Below are 27,083 nucleotides of genomic sequence, written 5' to 3'. Positions count from 1 at the left end.
AAGTGGCAATAATTTGATTGATGTTTCAAAAAGAATAGGTCAATGCAAATTATCTATTATTTATTTTAAATAATTATAAAATTGAGGTGAGAATAATGTTTAAAGATACTAATTTTCGTGATGACTTTTAGCCATAACGTAATGTCACTTTCAATCAAACATCCTCAGAAAATGTGAGCGATTCGCGAGATTTAAATTTTTTGGTAAGCAACATTCCTTCTTATGGAAATTTTCTTAATTTTTTCTGGGCTACAACTATTAATAAAAATTGTAAAATTCATCTTATTTCCTCAAATTGTTTTGTAAAATTTTTTAAGTTAAGTTGAAGTTGTACTGAAATGAGTTTCAAATAAAAGAATAATTATAAAATTCATCTTATTTTATCGAAAAATTAAAAAAAAAAACAATGGACTTGAGCTAAAAATTACATAGAGCTTATGGGAAACATTTCATTGATCATTCTTTTCTGGTGAACTCCTTAGCCAAAAAATTTTGAATTCATTATTTATTGATGTTTTTCTGTTGTTTTTTATCTTCAGAAAACCGCCCACATTTTTTTTCTCATAAAGTTAATAAAACAAATCCAAATTTTAGTTGAAAATAATGTTTTTAATATATTTTCATGAAAAATTCCGGTTTATTTGAAATTGAATTTTCTATAAATTCTTTCCAAAAACTAAACCCTTTATTTTTACCAACCGGTGAACATTTTTCCCTTGTCAGTTGGGTTGAAGTGGCTCTGTGGGATGTGCAGTATTTGCATTTTATGTTTTGTCTTTGTGTTGTATTCGAGAGACTCTCCTGTCGTGGATATCTCGCATTCTTTGCCAAAATTCCAATCAAAAGAGCGTGATGTTTGAGGACAAGATCAAAGTGTGGTGCGCACTTCAACCGCGGCCGAGTGACGTCAGCGGAGTTATGTTGACAGTTTCAATATTTCTGCCTCTCGCCTTTTGCTGTGTTTTTGTGTGTGAAAACTGCGCGCTCGTTTCCTTCAGCCAAAATGACGTATGTTTTGCCTCTCTGTACAAACACGCCCCTCTCAAATTTACATTTCAAATCAACCCGTGTGTATACTGTGCGTTTCGAAACCAAATCCTATCAAGGTTTAGCTTTAAATTAATTCGGAATTGCGGCTTTTGTTTGGAAAGCTAATTGCAGAATTATTTAGAGGTGGAAATGTGCTGTCGATTTTAACATTTTGGTGAAATTGAAATTGGATAAACCGGATTAAATTAAGTGTGGTTCACAGATATTTCATACTTTTTTAGGGATTTTATTTATTGAAGATAAAATTTTAGCATGTTGATACGAAAATAGTGGATTTTGCATAAAAAAAATTGACGAAACCTACACCGAATGCTTTTTTTCATCGTCTTAATAAAAATATGATTTAATAATGTAATTCAGGAAGGCAAAATATTTATCATCTGTGATTTAATGTTAGCATAGATTATTACCAAATCTATATCAAATTGCACTTCTTATCTACATTAATTTTTAATTTTGATAGCTACATTTCTTTCAAACTTATATTGCTTTTTCTATAATGTTATTTGTGACAATTTTTACCAATAGGTTTTTTAAACAAGAAATTTTATCAAAGACTGATTCTTTTAATCTAAACTTCACAGTCCTACTTGATATTATTCAAATTTTAGTTAATTTAAATTGAGTAATTGATGAATTAATTTTTACATATTTTTCTTCTGTGTTGATTCAGGTATGCGACATCAGAGCACCTGGAGTGGAAGGAGTCGCACCTGGACGAGTGCGTGTTCGAGGTGAACAAGTGGTACGCAGTGGTGTCGTCCGGCGTGTCCTTTTGGATCCCGGCCACCGTGATGGTGCTCATGTACCACCGGGTCTACAAAGAGGCGGTGCGCCAGCGTAGGGCGCTCTCGAGGACCTCGTCCAACATCCTGCTCAACAGCATCGTCGTCCGCAGGGCCAACCAGCACCCGGGCCACCGGCAGATGCGCCCCCTGCCCGAAGAGGATGCCAACGAGTCCGATCAGGACCACAGGGACGCCACTGCCGTCCCCCTGCACAGGTAAGACCAGCTTTTTGTCTTGAATTTATATATGATTTTAATTTATATAGGAGTTTTGTACAAGTTAAACAGTGAAAAAAGCTAAAATGGATTTTATTTTATTAATTATTTTCATTAGAAAATCTTAAAAATTTCAATCAAACGTCTTTATTGAATTGATGGGGTAACATTTTTAATTAGGTTAGTTAATAAATGTTACAGACCGGCAAAATTTCTATTGTTGCCATTCAATATAATCCTCCAAAAAATTAAAGAAACGTGTTTTTCAACCTTATATAAAGAAAAATTATTGTACGGGACACCTTAAAAGTTTATAACGGATCTGTTATTCTATAAAATAAAATTGCAAAATATTGAACGATTAAAATTATTAGCTCGAAGTTATAAAAAAAATTCTGGGTACTGATATTTCATATTTTTAATCTCAAGTGAACCATTTCTTTATTATTGTAAATTTTTTTAATTATTTATATTATCGTTTCAAGGGTCTTGTTATTTTCAAATTCACAAGTGTTTGCAAACAAGAGTTAAAAACTTAAAACTTTGAGCGTCAATATTATCAAAGAGTAGAGAAAATCAATAAGCCATCAAATCCTTTATCTGAAAACTTTCTTCCAAGTAATTTAGTTCATATTTAATTTTTTTTGTCAATATCTGCCAACTCGGCCACAGGGAAAAATGCAGAATATATTTTCATTTTAAAGCATGGTTAAGTTGATTTTCCTGTTTTTGACGTTTTCGTAATTGGATTTAGGCTGGAACAATATTTCCTGAAATTTTAAAAGCGTTTCCTTTGTAAGAAATTCTGATCAAAATTGCTTCTGCTAAGCTTCAACTTCCCCGTCAAAATGTGCTTGCGTTAGAAATTAAGTGCTAAGCCATTTTAATACTGGTCCGATCTTTTAATCCCCTTAAACTCATTTCCCCAAAAAGCTTTTATGCTTTTCAAGGCAAAGGATTTTAACGTCTCGAAGCGAAAGCAAACACAAACAAAACGCTCTAGCGAATTAAATCTGAAACAACCCTTTGACTTCACCGGCGGAAATTCTCCTTTCTCTCGGCGGAAACTTTTTCAAAAAAGATACCAGTCTTGGTCTCGCTCCAAAACGGATCTGATTTCTATTTATGTGTCTGCGATTTGCCAGCGGAAATATTTCACTGAAATAATATTTATGAGAGAGTATAGCGGACCAAAATCTGGGTCACTTAATTAAACACGCGCTGCTTTCGAGCAAACAGCCAATTTCTGCCAACAGGCAAAATGCGAGCATTATTGCTTAATTACAAAACGTGCAGCTTTATTACAAATATTCTTCAAACAGTCGCGTACGTTTTAAATAGAACTGGCTGAAACGAACCATTATCATTTTAATTAAAAACTTGGAACGTGTTGAAGAGAAAAACGAGGTGGCCTTTAGCAGGGGGATTAAATTAACTGGAGAAATTTCTCATTTCGCTCTGTGCAAAAGTAGAGAGAGAGATAAATACATGCACCTTTGTGCTGTTTATCTCAGCCGGCGGCATTGTTATATTAATAAAATTTTCCATCTCTTTAAACTCTGCTCCAGTTTCGTTCTCCGCCATGATCAATTATTTACAAAAACAGCCTTTTTCAACAGGACGTTGGCAAATGCGGAGAGCGACAAAGGAAGTTGCTCCATTGTGGAGTGGCACAAATATTATGTGGAGCAAAGCAAAACGAATTAAAAACCCGCAAAGTATATCAGTAAATTTTTAATAAATTTCCCTTCTTGCAAAATGCATTTTCTGCGAACTGAAGGTGATTGCATTTTCTCTCTTTGATCTCGTCATGGCTTTTTGCAGACAGAGTTTTATTTGAACTTTCACAAAGAGCAGAGGAAAGGAATTTTGAAATAAAATTAAACTGAGCTGGGAAATAAAGAATATTCATTAATTAAAAGAGACAATTAGATTAATAATTATGTAATTCAGAATTAGGAAAATTTTGTATTTAATGAAATTTCCAAAATTTTTACTTCTTATCAAATTCTTTTGACACACTGCGATATACAGAACAATTCAAGTAATAGCGGTAATTTTGTTATGTCAGAAATGTCTTATCTGACACGGTTAGCATGACTTTGCGGAATTCAAGTACTTGCATTGAGAGTCACTTCAAAATTGCAACTAAACACGCAAGCCTATTTTTGCATTTTGTTGTAAACCTTCGTGATGGAAAGAAGAGATTTTTATTGCTGCGAATATTCTTTTTTTTTTATAGAAAATTGCATTTATTTCGTGGAATCTGAATTGAAATCCTATTCTTCAACTGGAATTGATCTATAAAATTATATTACCAATAACTGCTATTGGCACACGCAAACCAGTATTATTTTTCCCATCCAAATTGATATACCAGATCCGCTAAACAATTTCCATAGCTGCTGAATCTGTATTTTTCATTCAAATCAAATTTATTGCTGCAGACGAACTTTTAGTTTTTATTTCATAACAAAAAATAAAAGTTTTCACACTCAATTCAAATTCTTGGTCCTTATTAATGAAAAATAATAATTCATCTTATAACCAAGAACACACAGGTTAAAGTGGAAAATTTATTTATTTAATTTGATTATCCCGAGAAAGAAGTTCCCTTGCTCATTTATTAACGCATCAAACTTCTTTTGACTTTCTTTAGTTTTATTACGATTGATAACTCATTTAAAATTTGAAACTGTTATTACTGATTTTAAATTGTTAATCGATTTTCCTAGTTCAATAATTTAGTTCATTTTTAAAGGGCTATTTTCAAGAAGAAATCCATTTTCGCGATCATGAGCACTAACGAACCACCACTTTGGAGAGACAGATATCGCCAGTTGAGGCACCGCTCTTCATTTGTATAACTTAATTTAAGCGTCTCTCTTTCTTTCTCTCTCCATTTTGGAGAAAGGCGAGCTGCGCGCCGAAATCATATTTCAGACACTCGGTGACAGCCCGTCTGCCGTTTTTAAAAAGGGAGAGAAGACGTGTTGAAAAGTCATCTCGCGAGTGAACGCGCCGCGCACGCCTCACTTCCCATTATTCTGGAAAGGTTCCGCCGCTTTTGCGACAAGAAAGACCCCGAGAGAGAGAGAGAAAGAGAATTTCGTATAATAATGCGCCTCTCACACGAGCCCATTTGCATTAATTTTTCCTCCACCCGTTTATATACTTTTGCCCGCCGAATGGCGTTAACTTTTGTTCTCTCCGAAAACCATATTATTTTATCCATGTTTTTCGCTTTAGATATTTTGAGCCCGAGTTTGATGCGTCAGGTGGCGAGAGTGGTCTGATTAATTTTGCTCGTGGGCTGGAAACGTGGTTTCCTTTCAATTAAAACCGCGTTAGAACGGCGTCGAGCCGATTTCGCCGACATCACTCTCTCGTCTCCAGCCGAGGTCAAACAGAGTAAAAAGGCAAAGTAATTTCCGCCTCTCTGCGAACGACACGTTCTGCATTACCAATGCACGGAGATATTTGCAATTTCGCTCCAATATTTGCGCAGGCCGCCGAACCGAAAGTCCAATCTGCTGAGTAATCCTTGCAGTTTGCGCCAAATCAAAAGCCCGGCCGATGGAGGCTACCAATATTAACTCTCAACCGCTCATCGACCTTCGGTATGTGAACTAGATATTTGCAGCATCAGCAGTTTAGAATGACCTGCAATTACTGCGCAAAGTATTGGATTGGTTTCGCTTTCAATTAGTAAACGTATGTTCAAAATGTATGAAAAGTTTTATTTTAACTAACAAACTGGATTATTTAACAAGATTGAAAATGCAAGCGATATTTTTTTTAGTTATGGGATCTTAATACTTCTTTTTTAAAGAGCTTTTTACTTATCAAAATAAATTATTGAAAATTATCATAAAATTTTTAACGCACCTCACAAGCAGGAAAACTTTTTAAATTCACGTGAAATGCAAGTCAAATCATAAGTTTCATCAATTCATTTTTTTTATTCCTTTATTATAACCTGTTGTTTTCCGCGCAGTCAATGAATTTGAAAACCAACGATGACAATCCTTACAATGAGGATTGTCATCATTGATAAGATAATTTAGAAAAACGGCTGGTCAAGCAGGAGGACTGACAAACCTTAATTTTTAGCGAACACCTTAATTTCAAAATCCGGCTGGTCAAGGATTAATTACTAACGCTTAGTCGTTGTAAAATCCTATTAAAGTTGACATTTTCCATGAAATTTGTTAATGGATAATTTTGTTAATAATAGTTTAAAATTTGGAAAAAGGCCAAAAAATTTGATTTTAATTGCACAAATTTGTAATCAGAGTGATCAAATTCACAAGGATCCATCGTCAAAATGTTTTATGGAGTGAAAAGAAAACAATCAAAACACCCTTTTTCACCCAGATTCAGTGTAATCGATATTAAAATTTTATAATTGTATATTGAGTAAAAAAATGAGCCTAATTTTTAATAGAACAACTCAATATTTTTACATAATCAAATGCCACTTCAAGCTTTCATAAAAATAACATTTTTTGTTTCGTTCTGGTGATTTGAAAAAATACCATTCAGTCCGTTCAAATAAATTTCTCAAGTACATGTAGCTTGGACAATACTCTCTACATTTACCATAAAATTCGTATCAGACAGCCCATTTTTTGCTTTATATTGCGGTTGTAAAAATACAAAACTTTCATAAAAGTTGAAAATTTCCTCTCCAAATGCTACAGAAACACGCGATCAGTCCATCTTCGAGGCAAAACCATAAATTTCCATGAAGCAATCCTATTTTCCTGCTTGCGTCTCTCGTAAGAGATAAACGATTGACGAGGTATAAACAAAATTGCCCGTCCGTAGGCGAGAGATCAGCGAAATTTCCTCTTCCGCCGGTTGTGCATAGCGAGTTTGCCAGACGCAGAGGCCCGTTAAGAGCAGGCAGGGGGTGTCTCTGCGCCGAGGTGCTAAAAGCCTGGCGAGGTGTAATTAATTTGCAAGTCTAATGCAATTTGCCCAGCAAGCAGCAGCCAAGTGCGTCCATCAAAAGTTTCCGAAACCGGGGGTCGTTCGTCCTTCAATCAGAGCCATGAAGCAATTTTGGTTTTTTTTATATCGTCTCTGGCTCGTTCAGTTTCTCGTTTACATTTGTTGCGGTGTAACGAGCAGGGTGTGTTGTCGTACACCCTGCAGCAGGGGCGAATTTTGCTGCACTGCTGGTCAATCGATTGGCTTTGCGCCTGCAAAGGGTCTCTCTGTTTCTTCTTTTTTAGCCCCTCGAACGACCGCTTTGTCTTCAGTGAGAGAAATGCCTACCGCAGAATATCAAACTCTCGCACGCGTTTTTGCTCGACGACACCTTTCACCCTTTCCGTCTGCTCGGTTTGCTCTTCTTACACACGGTGTCAAATGCGGTCCTCGTTTTTTGATGCCTCTCGTGCAATCCATTTCTGTCTGCTCAACACCCATCCTTTTTGCCACAGCAATGCAGACTCGGATTTTCCACCTTCTGCAAACGAGATTATAATTGTTTGATTTATTTTACAAAATTTTGTGTTTAAATTATTACCAAATTACTCAGCTCGTCCAGCGTGGTGAAATTAAAATGTTCAAAAAGTTGCAACAAATTTAAACTTTTCAAAACGATATATTTGCACAAATTTTGACAGAATTATTGTTACTTATAAAAGACCAATCTGAAATCAGAATTAGTAGGAAATTTTTGGAGCTGAATATCAAATAATTGAGGTGATTGGCAAAATAAAAACTGCGACGAAAACGTGACTATAAATTATAATAATCAATTTATGAACTAAATTAAATGAAGAATAATTTCTTTACTTTCATTTCAAATTAACTTTCATCAATGCAAAAAAGTCAACTTTATTTAATATGGAATTCCTTTGAGCCAGAGAAAATTCCCTTTGACGTTTTAATTAATTTGAAACCTTAGAAAATAGAAGTGCCAATGAGGATTTATCGATTCCCTTTGCATCGCTTTGCATATTCAAATGACGAACCTGGCCTGAAAAAAAAGGCCACCGTCAGCAAATTGAATGGCGCAAAATTACGTACTCGCTAATTATTCCTGCTTTTTGTGTCTCTCCCTCTTTTTGGCTTTGAATTTACGGACGCGAAAATTCAATATAAAAGCCCTGTTCGAGCACTAATTAATTACGAGAGAGAGAAGGCAGAATTTCAAAGAAACTCAATATATTCATTCCCATCGCAGCGGAGGCCGAAAATACTACATTTCGACGGCGACGCTTTTGTGCAAATTCAAAGCAGACGTACATTTCAATGTGATTGGTGCCGGAATATCTCGCTCCGGTCGTCATTAATTAATTTGCAATTTTGCATACGTTCACCGGTGCAACAAACAAAAGCGCCGATCGATCAGTTTTAATTAATTAGGCTGTCGTCAGTGTCGTCAAATTTTAATCGCGACCATTAATCACTCTGCGACGTGTGTTTTAGCACTTTAAAAATATATATCGGCTCGCTTCAAGTTTGACGTCAGCTGCATTGTTTCGGAGCAGGCGTTCGTTCTTCTTTTGTGCAAAGTAAATTTATAACTCACCGCGCGCGCTGCTGCTGATCAATAACGATTGGTTTCTGGCCTCATTAGCTGGCGCAGACCTCAAGCTCATTGTCAGTTGCATTGCCCTTGCCCCCTTTGTCTCCTTGACCTCTTTATTGTTTTCCATCCTCTCACACTGCGGCTGCCGCTTCGTTAAAAAATAAATAAATTGACTCGGTAGAAAAGCTACAATAATAATATAATTATTATTATTGAGCCATTGGAATTGTGCCACTTTTAGAACACGGGACGGAAATAGCCCTTGAAAAATAATAAGTGCCCTTGTTGATTGAGTGCATCGGCTTGTTTTCAACAGCAGATAGTCCAACACTTTAAACACAGCAGCCAATTTTATCATTTTTTGAATATTATATGAATTTGTAAATGGTTAAATTTTATTTGTGTAAAACGAAATTGATATAACTTTCATTGATTTTTGGGCTGTGAATACAATATTGAGTTTTGAATTATCTAATAAAATGATTCATTAAATAAATGTGAATAAATAGCGGCCATGGGTAGAAAAGTGATCTGCTCTTTTTATTTCATAGAATATATAAATAAATTAAAAAAATATTCAAACAAACTTAAAAATATTATGAAATTAGAATTAAGCAAGTTTCACGTTAGACCATAATTATTCCAGAACATTTTCAGTTTATTTTAACATAAGATACAACCAAAATTGTTCTGATAAGAGAGGAAATCAAAAATTAATTTTCGTTTATGGATTTTTGAATTGTTTTCTGATAGTTTCAATTAAAATTATTGAAGGGAAACAAGTTTGATCAGCCTCGAAGAGAAATTGAAGAAAAACAGAAACAATGCGCTGTACCAGTTTTGGTCACCGTGTGCGACCGAATTAAACAAGCAAGAAGCAAGAAGAATAAGAAGAAAAAATAAAAAAGCCACAAGTTTTACGACATTATTCTTGAGAAAATAAAAAAGTGGATCATAATTTTATAATAAAAACTAACAATTTTTCAAAGAGGGAAAGCCCAAATTTTTCAATTTCTTTTCAAAATTGTCAGCGTTATGTAGTTTTTTTTCCTTCTCAAGACAAAGATTATTTTAAAAAATAATTCCAATAAATTATGATCTAAACAATATGTCAGTTGATTTTCTTCGGAATGAAAATTTGCAATTAAGTTTTATTCCTAATTTTTCCTCTATTTGAAAAATTATAGACTTTCTGTGTTCACTGCATTGTTTTTAACCATACCTTATCAAAAGTACTTCAATAATAACGGTGAAGAGTTTTATAGAAAATTAGAACATAAATCACATTATATTACATACAAATGAATAATCATCGTAATCTGGCTCTCTCGAAGCTTAATCTACGCTCTCTCTCTCCACATCAAATTGAACCTCATTGAAGGTGCACAATGAGAGTCTGATATTGCATCGGCCATTCATGTGTGCGACCCTTGATCTGCACAAGTGCAGTCGACGCTGCACCGAGAGGCATGTCATATTGATTCCACTCGTGATCGCGCGCTTTTTGTTATTTCCCGATGAATCGGCTTAGCGTGGCGTGTTTGCTCGCAAATTGATGCCAGCCTGGCCGAGAATGGATCAATTGCTCGGCCGCAATCACTCGCAGGCGGCACACGTGCGCCCGCAGCTCTAATTAATCGCTGAAATTAAGGCGGCCAGCATCAAGAATTCTAATTGCGGCTATGCAAGGACGAAAATGCCATCGATCGCCCTCCATCAAGTTCAGCAAACTTTGCCTAGGGCGTCGTTTTAATTCGTGGCGATGGTTTTATACACTTCATCAAACGTTGCCATAGGAAAATTATAGTCCTCATTTAATGTTAAATTATTTATTTCAGAAATAAATTAAAATAATTAGTTGAAATCGTTGAAATTCAATTTTTAGTCATTTTCTGTACAATTTAGGTATAGTTTTTTTGTTGCTTTTAATACAAGTGTATATATTGAATGGAAAATAGATAAATCATTTATATTTTAAAAGTTTTCAGTGCTAAGGATCAAATTTATTAGAAAGTCAATCGATTGCATTAGATAATTTAGCTCCAATTAAATTTAATAACAATAATATAATGATGAAGAAACATTTTCTTATTCTAGAATTTTCATTTAATTCTAAGCACGATTTAAAATAAGTTTCCATTATGAAAAATTCTACGGAGTCTTAAGAAATTGCAAGAACTTGATTACTATTCATTCCACTTGTTAGAAGCAGCAAAGTTTTTCCATTTCGTTAAAACGCTCAAAAGTGAATCAAGCTTTTTGATTCCTTTTGAAGAAAAACTTTGCAAGAGATGGGGAGAGAATATTAAGCGAGAAAATAACATTGAGGCTCGAAAAGAAACCCAATGAAGAAGTCTTACACAATAATCATTAAATCAGCTCTTTTTTATTGAGACAATCAGCCTTTCTCTTTCTCTGTCGGCGCGCGGTGCGGAAAAGAGAGCAAAAGAAGCTCCAAAAAAGCGCGGCGCACACGCTTGAGTAACACAATAGAGTGCAGAAGCAGCTAAGTTTGAATCCGCCTCAATAATCGAGTTTATAAACACAACTCGGAAAAAAAGAGGGCGGCGAAGAGAGAGGTTGGCTTGAAATTTGTAATAAAAAATGATTTTCCTTTTTATTCAAGTTGGCATAAAATGTAACTAGATAAATTGCCACTCGAGCAACTATTTGACCTCAAAATAGGTTAAATAATTAATAGCGTGTAGGTTATTTCCCTTTGGGCGTGAGTTGCTTGAAGGAGCTTCTTTTCCTAAATAGATGAAACTTTATGGCAGTTTATGAATGGCTTTAAATTGCATTTTGAATGGATATTTAGAACCATAGTAGATTTTGCAATATGCGTTTTAATATATAAAATATTCACGTTCATTCACAAATTTTTTTTTCACGGATTTATTTAATTTATTTTATTTTATCCGAGTCTGAAGTGGCGATTTGCTCACAGCTCATATGCTATTGAATAAAAAAAGCAAAATTTGAATTGATGTGAATTATTGCATATCAGGAATTTCAAGCAAAAAAATAATAACTAAGCGTGATCACCAATTAAATACATTATTTTAAAATTATATTTTAAATTTTAATATAATGTTGGTCACGGTCTGTGATCCTAATCAATGAGCAAGATAAAAAAAAAGCAACAAAGATCAGGAAAATTGAGGATAAAACATTTTAACAAAATTTTAAACCTCAATAAATCGCAATAAATTAAAATACTTCATCAAAATAAAAATAATGGTTTGCTACTATTTTGAATTATGAGATTTAACAGAATACTGATTTTTGGACTTTTTTAAAAAAAAATCATTATTTTCAATATTATGTACAAATAATATATTTTTTTTTGTTAGTACAAAAATTAAACTCTAGAAGCGTTTTCTGAACAGTATTTTCAGAGCAAACATAATCTTCTGAACTGCTATAATATGCAAATAATAATTATTAATTTCAACTAAGCTTCTTAAGCATTTCATTTTAAGCTTGATCGCACGATCTTAACATTTCAATCTTGCGTATATTCGAGAGAAAATCCGGCAGACTTTGACATTACGCAACCTCGTATAAATATAAATTAAAGCTTTTCCCAAAGAGAGCAATTCGCTGCGAGCTGCGTCGGGAAAACATCCAGATATTAAATTCCTGTCGACGAGACTAACATCCGCATCACTTTTCAGTGTGGGAAAACATCCCTATATCTGAAATCGATGTAGCCATATAATAATTTTTTCCTCATACACACACAGAATGGTCCGCTTTTGAGGAGTCCTTTCATTCCGCGTGTGCCGGAAAAAATGAAAACAAATGGCCTGAGGGCGGGAGAAACGCCGACCGATAAATAATCCTGGCTTCTTCTCTTTTGCGGTCTCGAGCCGCCTCTCGAGGACCCTTCACTTCACACGCGAAGCGTTTTCGTCCGACCCAAAATCAATCCTCGCAGCTAATCCCCGGCGCAACCCTCGGAGCCCAGAGCTTTCGCGTCCCTCTCGCCCACTTGGATCGTCTAATTGCAAATTAACCACTGCGCGCGTCGAGGCCTCTTTTTCGTTCTTTCTTTCTTTCGCGCCGCTCTTTTTCCTTGTCTCATTAAATCTGGCGCTTTCGAGGGCCAGTGGGAAACTTTTCAATATGCCGCGCCGCCGCTGCCGCAGCGACGGAATATTTTATCCAGACACTTTCATTAAGTTGGACATGAAAAATAAATTACCTAATTTATATTTTGCGGCGCAGAGTTGAGACGTCTCTCCGAAAGGAAAATGAGTCGGAACAAAAGGAGAGCGAGCGCTGCCGAGTCGTTAAAGTTTTGCCGCAAAATTTCGCTAATCGCAACTTGCTCGGAAGGAAAATTGAAGTTAAAAATTCCATTTCTGTCGAATTTCTCATTTTTTGGTTGTTACTGCAAAAGGGACCAAGAAAACAATTTTATTCAATTTAATAAAAGTTGAAATTCCAAAAAGCGATTTTTTTTATATTTTAAGCAAAATCACTTGCAAGGTTTCTATAAATTCAACTGCAGAGCAGGGATTTCTGTGTCATACAGAAAAATTAAGCTGTTTAATTTCACCAAGGAAGCCGGATATTATTTCATAAGTAATTTTTGGTTCTTTTGTAAGAATTTCTAATTTTATTGGAAGTCAGTCACATGCCCAAACATGAAATGTTTTGTCAAAGGAGAATTATTAGTGTTGAAAAGTTATCAATCAAGATTCTTCTGGAAAGTAATCAATAATTGGCAATTACTGTTCGCGTCGATTTGTTGGCGGAAGCCATCATAAAATTTGAGAACAAAGGACTTTTCCTTTACATCATTTCCACTAACAAAGGCGAGACCGTGGCACCGAAACGGCGACGAGTTCTCTTGATCTTTTCCCTGGAAACGAGAGGGAATTTCACGCTGCTGCAGGCAAGCGGAGAGCAGATCGGGGGAGAAATCGAGAGCTAAGTATGAGCTGCAGGATGGGCGCAATTCCCAGTCAGCAAGCGGCTCCTTTGGTGGACTTAACCCTCTTCCGCCATTTCCCTTCTTCGCATGCAAAAAGGCAAGCAAATCCGTTCCAATTCTCCGCGCTTCCAGAGAAAGAAATTTCTTCTGGTGTCCCCCTTTGCTTTTGTCGACCGACTTTTTGCTCCTCACCTGCCCAGATGATAATAAAAAGAGGAGCGGGAAGTGCACCTGCACACTCTGATACCCAAATTGAATAAATTTCCTCCTCTCCGATATGCCCGCTGGCTCTCTTTCTGTGCTTTTATTGGAAATAAATTCGCGCTGGCGACAAGTCGACTAGAAAAAGGCTTTCGAGGACCGCAGTTTCGTTGTGTGGGGCTCTCTCTCGACTGGTCGTTAAAATTCGAATGTGTAACAATGAGCCGAGCCGAATAAAACGGGACCCTGAAAATGTCAAAGGCCGCGTTTTGTCATTAAAGCGCGTGGGCTGAGATTCTTTTCCCTTTCCGTCCACCCCCACATTTACTGTAAGCTTCATTGATTAAGGAATTTGAATTAATTTCACTCTTGGGAATGCTGAAATTTTGCTTCAAATATGTTCACGAAACCCAGCAATTTTTGTGTCACTGCGTTCCACTCTCCAATTTTTCAATCATCAGCCAGGGCGTGATTTCTAATGAAAATTTGAATTGCTTTTTGCTTCAATATGCAACATATATGAATTATTATAGTACCTAATAACTTTTTATCACACTTAATTTAATTTTTGTATAAACTAATACGTCAATATTGTGGTGTTAAACAAGAAATAACATTCAAAAATGTTAGTTAAAATTAAAAATATAATTTTACTACTTTATTTGCTGCAAAATTGCAAATGTTTGTTTTTAGGAAAACTTTTTGCCATCAATAAATAAATAATGATAAAATTCAAACCATGATATCTATTTTAGTTTTATTTGGTTTTATTAATAATTTGTTAATATTTTCTTTGATTTTTATCAATTTTAATAACTCGCAGTTTTTTTCATTTAAATAACATAAGTATTTTGAAACATTTTAGTCTAAAGCGTGTAAAGTTTATTTCACTCTTAATTTCTTTTAACCTCTTCTATTGGTATAAATTTATTTTCATGTGCAAGCGTGGGATGCAAGTTTACTTCGGAAGATGTCTTAATCCTCACGATCATAATGATCTTTTCTTAATTATCCTCCGGCAAAGGGTTGACGAAGATTCCCGAAACTTTCCAATCGAGAGCGGCACCTTTAAAGTTCGCGGAGACTTCAGCTGCCAAATTCCTGCCTTACTCACCTAAAATTAGACGCCGGCAGCTTTCGCAAAAGTTTGTGCAAGGAAGAAGAAGAAGTTTGTCAGCAGATATATTATTATTCTCGATTTTCTCCCTCACGTGTGCGAATTTATTCCCGAAGCCAATTGCCATGCCCGGCCGCTGAGGGGAATTGCGGATTCAGTGGTGGTGGCGGCGGCCTTTGTGCCTTGATTGGGTTAGTATCAGTCTGCGGAGACGTGCCTCTGATCTCGTTACGGCCGAGAGCTAAGGGCTGCAAAATGACGATCAGCCCGAGCGCCGCTTATTTCGCATTTGTCGCAGCCGCAAATGTCTAAATTTTACAAATCTGGCTTAAGAGACAGAGCCTCGGGTAATCAGATATGCTCGTGATTGTTGTTTTGTATAAACCCCGACGTTTTTGGTGGAGGTTGCGTGACTTTTGACCTTCGCGTGACTATAATTTTATGCATGCACACTTGATTATATACGTATAATAATTTTAGACACGAGGCAGTAATGCGCATTGGCATTTAGCTTTCCTTGTGGTAATTGCGAGAGGGGAATTTATAAAGTTCGTCCCCGTCGGAAAGGGCACCAGCTTTTTCCTAATTTTCTGATCGAAAAAACTCTATATTTCATGATCCTTGTTTTTCTTAGCTTGTTTGGATTTATTTCAAGAGTATAAAAAAAGTTCTGGCAAAAGTTTGGGTCCGAGCATAGTTTATATTGGATGGCCAATAAAAAAGAGAGAGTGGTCTTTCATCTTGTATTCATGGTGCTTATTTAAAGCGAAAGGTCAGGTCAAGTGTCGCAATATTTTCCCCTTTCTTTCAAAAAGAGAGGCACTCCATTGGCGTCCGAGAGACTTGCGAGAGAAGGGAAATCAATTTGTTGCCCATGGGAGGGAAGAACAAGTTGAAAAGCTTGTTTTCATATGCGCCACCTGTGGAAATGAACCCTCGAAAAAAAGGCATGTGAAAAGAAAGAAAAGACCAGTCTTTACTTGCCTGCATTTGCAATTCTTTGATTTGATTTTAAAATTCCATTTTTAATTGTTTATTAATTTGTTTAAAATTCCATTCAAAATTTAAATAAATTATCATGATGTTCTGCATGGGTATTCATTTATCCTTATAATTATATCAGAAGGAGTTGTTGAAATTTTATAAGCTAATCCCGCATTCGAATGGAAAACTTACTACAATATTTCGTACTAAAACTTTATGAATATGCGGAAACAGGGACGAATTATCTAAATTTTCTTTCAACCAGAAATCTCTAGTCTATAATTTGAATTAACTTTTCTAAATAATTATAGATTGGTAAAAACCAATCTTTTTAGTTTTATAATCTTATAGCTAATTAATCAAAATTAAAAAATTGATACGCTTCAAACTTTCTTAGATATACTTAAAAAAATTTTTACTTTGAACTGCTTCTTACAAAATAAGTGCCTTTAAAATCGCATTGTTTTGTGTAAAAATTTTTATAATAATTTTTTTAAGTCATTCTATTTTGTGGCCTTTCTCATAAACGGACTTATATTTTGTTATCCTTCCGTTTCAAATTCATTGTCAATTTACATTTTATTGATTATGGCGTTTGCAATTTTTTTTCATTTATTGCTATTTAAATGATTTTTTTTTATTCTTAACAATTAAAATAAAGAATTTAAAAGATTTTTCGTATCAAAATTATTTAATAATTACAAAATTATAATTGGTGCAGATTTCATGCAAAATTGATACAGAAATGGTGCAGAACCGGTTCAGCTGTTCTGCGTCAGTTCTACACCAATTCTGCCCCTTCCCTGAACCAGTGCTGAACCAATCTAATTAACTATAGAATGGTTCCATTTCTATTTTACTTTCCATGCTTGCCCTTCTATTTTCATAAAAAAAATTATAATTTGCAGTCTTTCGAATTCAAATTCATTGTCATTTTAAATTTTATTGGTCATGGCGTTTGCTATTTTTATATTATGTGTATGTTTACATTACTATGTAATGATATTTTTTTTTATTCTTACCAAATCAAAATCAGGATTTAATAATTTTGTCGAATCGAAAATTTTCAAATTAAAAATTAGTGCAGACTTTGTGCAAAAATGGAACGGAAATGGTGCAGGACTGGTTCATAATTTATGCATCAGTTCTACACCAGTTCTGCACCTTTTCTGAACCAGTTCTAAACCAGGGGTCTAATTAAAGATAGAATCCATTTCAATTTTATTTCCCATTCTTTTTGTTGTCTTTTTCATCAACGGACTTATATTTTGCAGTCTTTCCATTTCAAATTCCATTAAATTTTTCTCTTCAATACAGACTAATTAATTAATTTTTCAATAGAAGTGTTAATTTTAAATTGTTTCATTCAAATTACAAAATTAGCTGATGAGCGTCATTCTTTATAGGAGAAGCAGGTCGTTTAAAAACAATGAGATTCTCCTTTTACTGGTTAAAAATAATGAAATCGGTCGCAGCACTTACTGCGCAGAGACGCAGCTGAAAAAGGAAAAGTCAAAACGAGGCAATCAAACCGTCGAGAGTGAGAGCATTACACGGCCTTCCATTTACCCTATCTGTGTATAGCTCTCAACGTTTCAGTTAAAGAGGGATTTGGCCTCCGCTGCTTTTCACACGTGTGTCGAAAACGTTTGGTGCCGCATCAAATATCAGGGATTACTTGAGCTCGGTGGCAGATAGAAAGCTCTCGAGTGTGATGCCACCACTCATCCCTTTTCATCATTTCGCCCGCTGTGTTATTGCTTGAAAAGTTAATAGTGCGGATTATCGAGTGGACCGGCCGCACCGAAAGAGCTCATTTTCGGAAAGTGTCCATCGGTCTATTCATCCATCCATCCATCGTCCGGCCTGCGGCTGTCATCAGTGCAGACAAGCGCGGATAGATGGATGACTCCTTTCCAACTTTGTCGGCGAGAGGCGCACAAATTATGTATGTTCCTGGCGGAAATTTCATTTGCCCATTGGAACGTAACGTGTTTAGAAGAGTCCCGGCGGCGGAAAGGGTGTATAAAATTCATTTTGACGCTGTGCATGAGAAGGGTGAGCGTTATTGTAATCTGAAATATCTATCAAAAGCGTGAATTTACACCACGTCAAGCTCCGTCAGTTTTTTTTTTTTTTTATCTAAAAGCGGCAAAAAATCTGCTTTGGAAATAAAAGCTTAACTAAATTTTTTATGCAGATGAGTTTTATTTTAATTTAAAATAATTATTAAATTTATTTCTTTGTTATAATCGGCTCGACTGTAGATAAATCTCAGGCATTTTTATTCAATCTGCTTTGGAAACTTGATTTATTTTGTTCTAGGGACAAGAAGGTTCTGAAAATTTATATTAATCAAGTAATTTTTTTAAATAATATTTAAAGGGTTTTTGGAAATTAAAAATGTGAAATCTTTAATTTTTTGCCATCGTTATTATGACACACTTCTCTGGTTTCTTCATATTTTCTTTACATTTAATTAATTTGAGAATATTTTCAATATTAAAATTTTATTTTAAATAAGAATCACAATAAATTGATTTATTCTAATTATTCTTTTTAAGAAATAAAAAAAAACTATTAAATTGGGTTGTATTGAATGTAATAAATTGATTTATACAACAAAATATTTACCTTCAAAATTATATTTTGTCTTTTATTTTACATTCAGTTTTTTTTTTAATTTAATTATGCAGAAATTTCCAAAATTCCCCAATTTAAAAAAAAATGTTTTTTCTACTTTTATTCATTTCTTTTCAATTTGACTTTTGTATACATTGAAGAATTTTGCTATCTTTGCGCCTCTCGCCCCTCGCAATGGCTGGGGCATACGGACGAGTCGCAAAAATTTCATATTCACGCTTTTTGTGACGGGTCATCAATCAGAAAACCGGACCGAATTTTGCCGCACGCCATTCAAGTGCCAGATAAACACAACACAGAAGCGTAGCGTCAGCTGGGTTGCGAAAAAAATTCATGGCGAAAATTTATATATCATTTAATGTGCCTTGCTTTTTTCCCATCCCGTTTTTTTTTTTTTGTATTTTATTTCTGGTGGTATCAACGTCACTCAATATCCAATATTTTGGGCGCCAACCGAAGCAAATTATGGCCTCATCGGAGAGGCGAATGAATAAATAGCCTAACGAATATAAATTCACAAAGCCCGACCGCGCCACGGGCGTGTGGTGAAATCTCTCTTCGGCAATTAAATTAGCCGCGCCACTCGCCACCAGCAGCCGATCGACCAACTCATTTGCATGCACCCAATTTCCGCGTTGGTACACACAACAGCCGCGCTCTCTTTTGATTACACACTCACAATACATATTGCTCTGGCAGCGTGTGTGTTCGCGCCTAAAAAATTCATCCAACGTTCATTATGTGAAAACTCGGAAAAGTCATTTGCAAAAGCGTTAATGTTTTCGATTCGCTAATGGGATTTTGCATTTTTGTTTAATCAGTTTTTCACTCTCCGCCTGTTTCTGACAAAGTGAGTAATTTAACGGTTTTAGCAAATAAAATGATTCGTTTAGAATAAAATTTTGATTAATTATGAGCACTATAATTATTCACACAAATAGAGTGTTTTAATTAACTAATCCATCATTTTGAATCGACACTTCATTATTCATGTTGTAATTTAAAATGCAAATAATAAAAGACTTGCCATTGCGTATTTTACATTGTTATTCCTTTTTTTAGACTCATTTCCTAACTGAAACTACAAAGTTAGCAAGAATACCAAGAAAAAAAAGTTGAAAGCATAATTATTATTTTATGTTAATTCAGTTCCAATCTTATGCTAAGATTTGAAAGTCTTTTAATTTCTTTGTAAATAATCCTAAAAATTTCATTTGCAATTAATTAACATAAAATTTCAAACATCCTTGAATCGTCTGTCGCAGACAAAAAGTTCAGAGAAAAAGAGTCTCAACTGATGAAAAGATATCTTCCTGAATCTTGTATGAACGGTTTTTCACTCTTTTATTAAAATTCTTTGAAAGAATTTTTGTAAATATATAAATAAATCTCACACAATCCTAACCAGGAAACGTCTGATTGAATTTTGAAGACCAAAAAGTTGTCAACCACTATAAGAAGCAATCTTCTTTTTTCATCAATGAGGCGTTGATTAAAAAATATTAATAAAAAATGATAAGAGAGGAAGTTAATTTAAAGTGCATTTTCCTTTGATTGCAGTGTTGAACGTCCCGAAGCTGTGATACCAACCAGCAGTCTCAAGTCTGGTTCCACAAGAAGAGGCGGCATCGGAGGCAACATCTCCATGTCCACCATGTACTACGGAGCTGCTTCCGCCTCCGCCGCCGCCACCCAGCTCAACAGCACGACGAACGGTAAGCAATTTTGTTTTAAATTCCGTAGTTATTAAGTTACTAAAAAAAAATTAAAAAAAAAAACAGTCGCAATTTAAAATGGGGAAAATTTCAAGAATGATACAAAATTATTTAAAACAAAAATGATTTGGCATTATTTATTTATTTATTTTTTATCCATAGCACTGAAAATGAATGAAACACTCCAAATAAAACAAGCACACTTAAAAAAATTGTAATTTTTAAATTAATTTTATTTAGAATATTATTTTTAAAAATTAATCAAAATTAGGCTCTAGTAAAAAATCCAAAGTCTAATCTTCTGTTCGTGTTATTCACACCGAAACTCAACTCTAGCTTATGAAAGCAAAACTTGAAGATTTTACTAATTTTCAGCGCGCATATCACCCGCATAAAGAGGAACGTTTGCGGTATTCAGTTTCACTCTCGCTTGCTACCTCCGACACGAAACTCTGAGCGGCTGTCAGAGAATTAATTTAGCACAAAAGCTTTAATTAAAAGCGACGGGGTGCACTCTTCTGCTTGCACCTCGGAAAGGATCCTCTGCTTCTCGCGGCGCCATTCAAGTCGCCGCCACTAATGAGTACCTCCACACACCTGCTTTGTGAAATGTGTCTTTCTCTCTCCTGCGCAAGTTATTTAAACGCGTTGCTAATCAGGCGAAGAGCCACTCAAAGTAATTAGCCCAATCAATAAAAGCGGCCTCGAAAACGGGCCTAATACTTTTAATCAAGGGCACGTCACATTATGTGCAGAGCGCCAAGAGCTCGAGAGAACAATATAATCCAAAGTCAAGTGGTCCTTTCGCGAAAGCTGCCACGTCGTTACTCGCGGGGCGGCGCTTTGTGTGCTGGAATAAATCAGGCGGTTGTTGCACAAACGCGCTTTAATTAAATTACACGCGAGTTGAGAACTTCTCGGCGAGACGCGTTCCTTATTCGGGTGAAAAGTATGTGTCTGCGAACTGCAAGATTACACAACACACTGTAAGCAACCTTATTCCTTAGAAAAGTTCCTCTTAAATTCAAGTTTTAAAGCAAAACTAACCGTTTCCAATATGAAAAAAATTTAAATAAACATTAATCAAATGCAGTATGCTTAATTTATTTATTTATTTATTTATTCTATGAGTGAATTTAATTTACAATTTTAAATGATCCAGAGCTAATGGATAACATAAAGAGGTGCTTTTAAGGAATTTTCCATCAGATTTAATTTTTGCAATCTTACAAAACTCCCTTAAAGAATAAAGAATATTGTTAGCCGACCTTAAATATTTAAATCCACTGATGTGTATTTTCTAAAAGCGCTCATATCTTTTAAATTTTATTGATGACGTTACAATTTCTGGGTAAAAATTTTATTCTTTACTTTTTACGCTTTTGAGGTACTTATGAGAAAGGAAGAATACAAAATAAATTGATTTAAAACTTACAAAAAGCACAAAAAATTATTACGCAATTTTCGAGGCTTTTTGAACAAACCTGAAATATTCTACTTGCATTGGTAACTTTGTTTTGATTTTAAAGCTAATTGAAATATGCTTATTTTTTTTTTAAATGGAAGAAAATTTGCACGTTTTCCAATAATTCTTTTAGCCGTAAAATTTCTTCCATTACTCCTTTTGTTTACTGCATCATTATTGTGTTTTTTTATTTGTTAATTTAGAATAATTTATTATTAAATAAATTTTGTATTCAGTATTTAACACCAAACTTTTGGGATTGAGTGGGCTTATCTAAATTTTCAATGCCTTTCAAATGATGCCGGAGGAAGTTGCCTCTGTAAGTAATTTGCAAACCACACCTGAGCAGCCCTAGGGGTAAGACTGTATATATTTATCTTCTTGCTCAACGCAAATCCAATTCGCAAGAAGCCGAAAGTTTTGACAGTTCACCCACCTTGCCACTCTAACTCTGGCAGTTAGATAAAGGACTACCTTATATAATTAATACGGGGCCACTATATTCGCGACTTAATTAAATCTGCCTTCCGAATTCCGGGAACGCAATTTCGTCTTTATGAAAAATTCACACTCGACGGCGTCTTTTGCTGTGAGCGTCTTTCTGCTGAATTATTTCTGAGGGGGACTCTGTTTTCAGAGACTTACTCCTTGTGAAGAGTTTTCGGAGAACAGAAAATGTATAAAACATATTTATACACATTATTTTCGAATCACTCGACTGCAAAAATGCACTTCTTCTTCTTCTTTCCATCCTGGCAGCAGAAAATAGGTTTTTGCACTCAGACGACGTACATACATAATCTTGGATGGGCCGGAGTGACATATAGGAATTCTTTCTTTCTTGCATCCGATCGGGCTGAGTGAGAGATTTGCTACTCCGGTGCTCTTTTCAAAAATCCGCTCGTCGTCTTTTCAAGTGCTTCGGGCCGGATCGATGCCTCTTCTCTCTCTCTCGGCCGCCATTCATACATAGGTACTATTAAATTATGCCTCGTGCATCCTGGTGGAGAGATTTTAGCCTCTTGAGAGCGGTGAATACCGATTCAGGCACTAATGGCGCACGATTCGCATAATTGGGTTTCGGCAGAAAACGCTATAATCGCGTTCGCTGCCGGCGGCCTACCCATTATTTCGCACAATTGGGAGATGCTCTCTTCATGAATGGTGCTGAGAAAGAACGTAGAGCAGGGGATGAGAATTTTCAAGTTCAATTAAATTGTGTAAAGACCGCACAAGTAGGGAGCTTTTGGTTTTTCATGTATTTATTCCCTCAGTCACAATGAGTTCGAAAATAAATTACTTTAAAGGGATAAATACAAACTTTTTAACAGTGAATTTAGGTTCTTTTAGTTATAAATTAAAATCCCAATTAAATGTGAATGTATTTAACGCTATAAATACAAAGTATTGAAATAATAGACTTGAATTAATTGTGGCAGCTCATAATTCACAATGCTTTTTAAATAATTTAAACTCGAAAAAACGCATTAAAACGGGCTGTAAATCCATTGAAATTAACATTAATTTCAGATAAATTTTTTATTTTTTACCTGTTCGAGTAATTGAGACTAAAAATTGCTCCACTTTCACCAAACTTAAAGTCTCGGTGTTTAAAAGCAGACATCAAGTCACCCACCGTGGGAAAGAAAAGCTTATTGTGATTTTCCTTTCATTTTGCTTCTTTTTTCGACAATCTGAAGAACCTCTTGTGCCTTTGAATAAATAATGTGAAAACAACAGCAGCCTCCCAAGAGGAAGTCTTTCAGCAGTTTTTGCTGTGATATGCATTTCTTTTTTAGCAGAAGAGAGGATTAAAAGTATGCGTTTTCCACTTTTTGTAAGAACATTTATTCTCGAGCAAAACAAAAAAAGTTACTAAAAAATTCTCTTCTGTTGTTCAAATTTTTACCAGTGCTTTTTAATATCATTATCTTGTGTGAGTTTAAGTTTGTTTTTAATTTTATTTTTAATTTTGTATTCTCTTGGAAATGGAGGCAAGTGGACTAGTAAAAACGTTGGTTTCCTTGACCCTTTTCTTTAAGAATTGCTACATCAGTAAAAATCCCAAAAGAAAAATAGAAAATTTCTATATTTAACAAAAAAATTAAAGCTTTTACAAAGTTTTTGTGATGGATTAAATAATTTAAACAGTCTTACTGAGTATTACAAATATAAACCAAAGTTCAAACCGCAGACGATATGGAAATTAATTCTGCATCAGTTAATTCAGTAATTGGAGTTTTATTTCCACATATTTGCTCAACAGTCCGGCGTTTTGCAACGTATGTGAAGGATAAAAAAATATAATAGAGAAAGACGATACTCGTGGACTGTCAGGAGCAAATATTTAGAATAAACCTGCACATTGTCCGCCGGTGCGCACCGTCGACAAGTGGGCATGGGGTATAGAAATAGCAATGAAGTGGCCACATATGAGGCGAATGAAACCACTCGAGGGAGTGTGGGTCGAAATCGCAGCCAGAGTATAATATTATATATTGAAGTGGACTCGAAAAAGTTGGTGACGCTGCCACTCGGGCCCTGAGGGTGCCTGCAACAATGCACATATCGCGGAGCCGGCAGCGTGCAGCGGCGGTGCCGGGGGTGTATTGATTTTGCCGAATGCCGCCAGGAACACTTTCTCGCCCGCCGCCGCCGCCACCGCAGCCAGCGCAAGCACCACCAACCAACCCTCCTCTCTCTTTCGTACACACACACACGACACGACGAACCTCCTCGGGTACAAGCCAAAAATTTAATTAAACGCCTCGGGTGCCGAGCGAATCGCTTCGCACCCTGAGAGAGGTATGCAACCTGCCGCCTCCGATTACGACCGTCGCACTCTGGAATTTGGCAAAATTTCGCGTCTTTCCCTCCGCTTCCTTAAAAATAAAACCTCAGACGCCGGAAAGTCGAGACGAAATTCCAGGATTTGGCTCTAGAAATTCTGTTAAATTAAATTGCAAATTTTTGCTTGAAGTGCATCCCACATTTTTTTTTTCAAATTGAAATTGTATAATATAAAAAATGAAGTGTCAAATTTAAAAAAGAAAGTAAGTTGAGTAATTAACTTACTTAGGTTTACTTTACCCTTAGAGAAACATAAAAAATTGTATCAATTTTACCTTGTTCTCAGGAGTTCTATTTTATTTCAGTCACGAAACAAAAAAGTATCCCTTATTTTGAAAAATAATGAATAATCATACAAGCACAGAGACCACTAAAATTGTTAATTAGAAATTTAAATTATAAAAAAAACACACACACAAATTTTCTGGTTCCTTGCTAATTCATTATGAGATAAAAGTAAAAAATAAACTCTGATTTATTTTAATTACTTTCCTCTTCTAAATAAAACTTTTAAATTAATCAAAATTTAATAATCTCTGTAAATTTCTGGTTTTTTGCCCCAATGTTTTTCAGGTGCAATTGTATTATTTTATCAAATCAACGTTGGCCACAGTAGTTTCCTTTCAACAGAATCTGCCGCTTTTGTTTGCCAAAAGGAATTTCCCGGGAACGGCATCTCAGCTCAAAAGTTCTTTTGACGAACTCATGCAATTCAAATTCCCGCTGAATAATAATCCGCCGCGGCGCACCGGAGTCGAATCGAGTGTAAATATACAAAAGAGAGAGAAAGGGGAAAAGAATACAAAGTAGTAGCGCTCAATCTAAAAGTTGCGCAGCGAATTCGATTTGAACGAGAGAGGCCTATCATCTTCCGCTGAAAATAAGATCCATCAACAATAATCCCAATAAGCTTCAAATACACGCAGTCAGTCGAAAGCTGCAACTCGATCCAGGCCACTAAAAGGCACAATGGAGAGAGGCTATATATATCTTTGTGCAAGTGCGGAAGCATTATAGATATTTTCCTTCCCGCTCAATTTTTCCGGGCTGGACGCATCAGAGCGGCAACCCATTATAAATCCGCCACCCTCACCGATATCTTTTGTGCGAAAAGGTGTTTATTTATTTTCCGAGGGTTGACAACAAACGTCGGAAGGCAAAATAACAAGCTGGGTGTGCACGCGCATAACTTTGTAGTTTGCCTATTAAGTCGTTGGCTGATTAATTTGCATGTCGTTTGAGGATTCATTAAGGGCTACGCGTGGATTATCTTGCCTCGACGGTCGTGTTTTGCTTAGCGCGTTTCCGGCAATGGCGAAGATCGGATTAAAGCGTTGGAGGAGAGACAGACAAGTGTGCGTTGCCATTTGCAAACGTTGAACCGAAAAGTCGTTCAAGTTAATGCAATGCAAATCTGGGACACGTGCTGCTCATTGAAATAATAAAACCGTGGACCTTTTCTTAAGCTGTATGCAAATTTTGAGGCCGTTTTAAGAACACCACGACTGCGTTTAGCCAAATTAGTATAAGAGTTGATTTGTGTTTATTTCGTTTCAAAACATGAAGATTACAATATTAAAAGAATATTTAAGTTAATTTTGCCATAATTTCCATTATTTTAGAATCACAAATTTTGAATTTACCAAAAGTCCCTGTCTTTTAGTATCCATTGAGAAATTACATATTTCATTCAAAAATATAGAAATTCCTTAATTTCCTTTACAATAATATAAATAAAAATAAATACTGACAATCGAGGTGAATTTTATGAACAGTTAAAATCAAGTTAACCTCGCTGCAAAGAAAAAATATACAAATATAAAAGGACCCTCAAAAAGCACCCTGACGTCTGCTGATACTTTTTTTAAATCTTTGCAACGAGGTTTGCCCGGTTTCAATTCTAAATTAGATAAATATTTTCAGTGAGGTTTGTAAACAATTTCCTTCACAACAATTAAATATTAGAATGCATAAATAAAAATTTGACTATTCTATCAGACTATATGTGGTAGATTTTTTGAGGTAAAAATATGTTGTGCAAGATTTTCATAAGTTTTTTATCGCCGTTTTGATTTTTCGCGTCCTAAAATTCAGCAGTAATTGGAAGGAGAATTAATTTTACCAGGCAAATCTGCTTACGTAAGTTGTTATTGAAATTTACTTATTTATATATATTTTTTTCAAAGGTTCAAGAAAATGAAAGGAGGTTTTCAATAAAACGATGCTTTTATGGATCAGTGTGTCTGATATACATCGTGAATGAAAGTTCAGTTTGTATAATATCATATTATATCCGAGGAAAAATCTAATAACATCTCCAGAACCTTTGCTCAACTCCTGTATTTACTCTGAGCGGAGCCGGCGGAATTAAAAGCCCCCTTTCCTCCAATGCGCGTTGTAGAAATTCACCTTCCTGCGAGTCGAGAGGCAGATAACCGGCAATAATAATGTTTGCCAAGCGCCCAGATTAGTACGAAAATACGGTTTCATTGGGGCATCATATTATTCTGCTGGTACGAAAACCCTCCAGCTGCCAAGTTGCCATTTTGAAAGGTTGACAACACAC

General features: G+C 35.4%; 1 protein-coding gene across 1 annotated transcript in view; it reads left to right on the top strand.

The window, feature by feature from the left end:
* LOC132192900 (octopamine receptor beta-3R-like) overlaps positions 1-27,083 on the top strand; it is a 56,674-nt gene that overhangs the window by 11,654 nt on the left and 17,937 nt on the right. Inside the window, exons 3-4 of the mRNA XM_059613115.1 lie at positions 1,724-2,053; positions 20,048-20,202. Of these exons, the coding sequence (XP_059469098.1) occupies positions 1,724-2,053; positions 20,048-20,202 (485 nt within the window). The remainder of the gene's footprint in view (positions 1-1,723; positions 2,054-20,047; positions 20,203-27,083) is intronic.

This window comes from Neocloeon triangulifer, unplaced genomic scaffold (assembly GCF_031216515.1).
Source record: "Neocloeon triangulifer isolate White Clay Creek 2 clone unplaced genomic scaffold, ASM3121651v1 ptg000003l, whole genome shotgun sequence".
Lineage (NCBI taxonomy): Eukaryota > Metazoa > Arthropoda > Insecta > Ephemeroptera > Baetidae > Neocloeon > Neocloeon triangulifer.
This window is presented reverse-complemented; position numbering and strand designations above follow the sequence as displayed.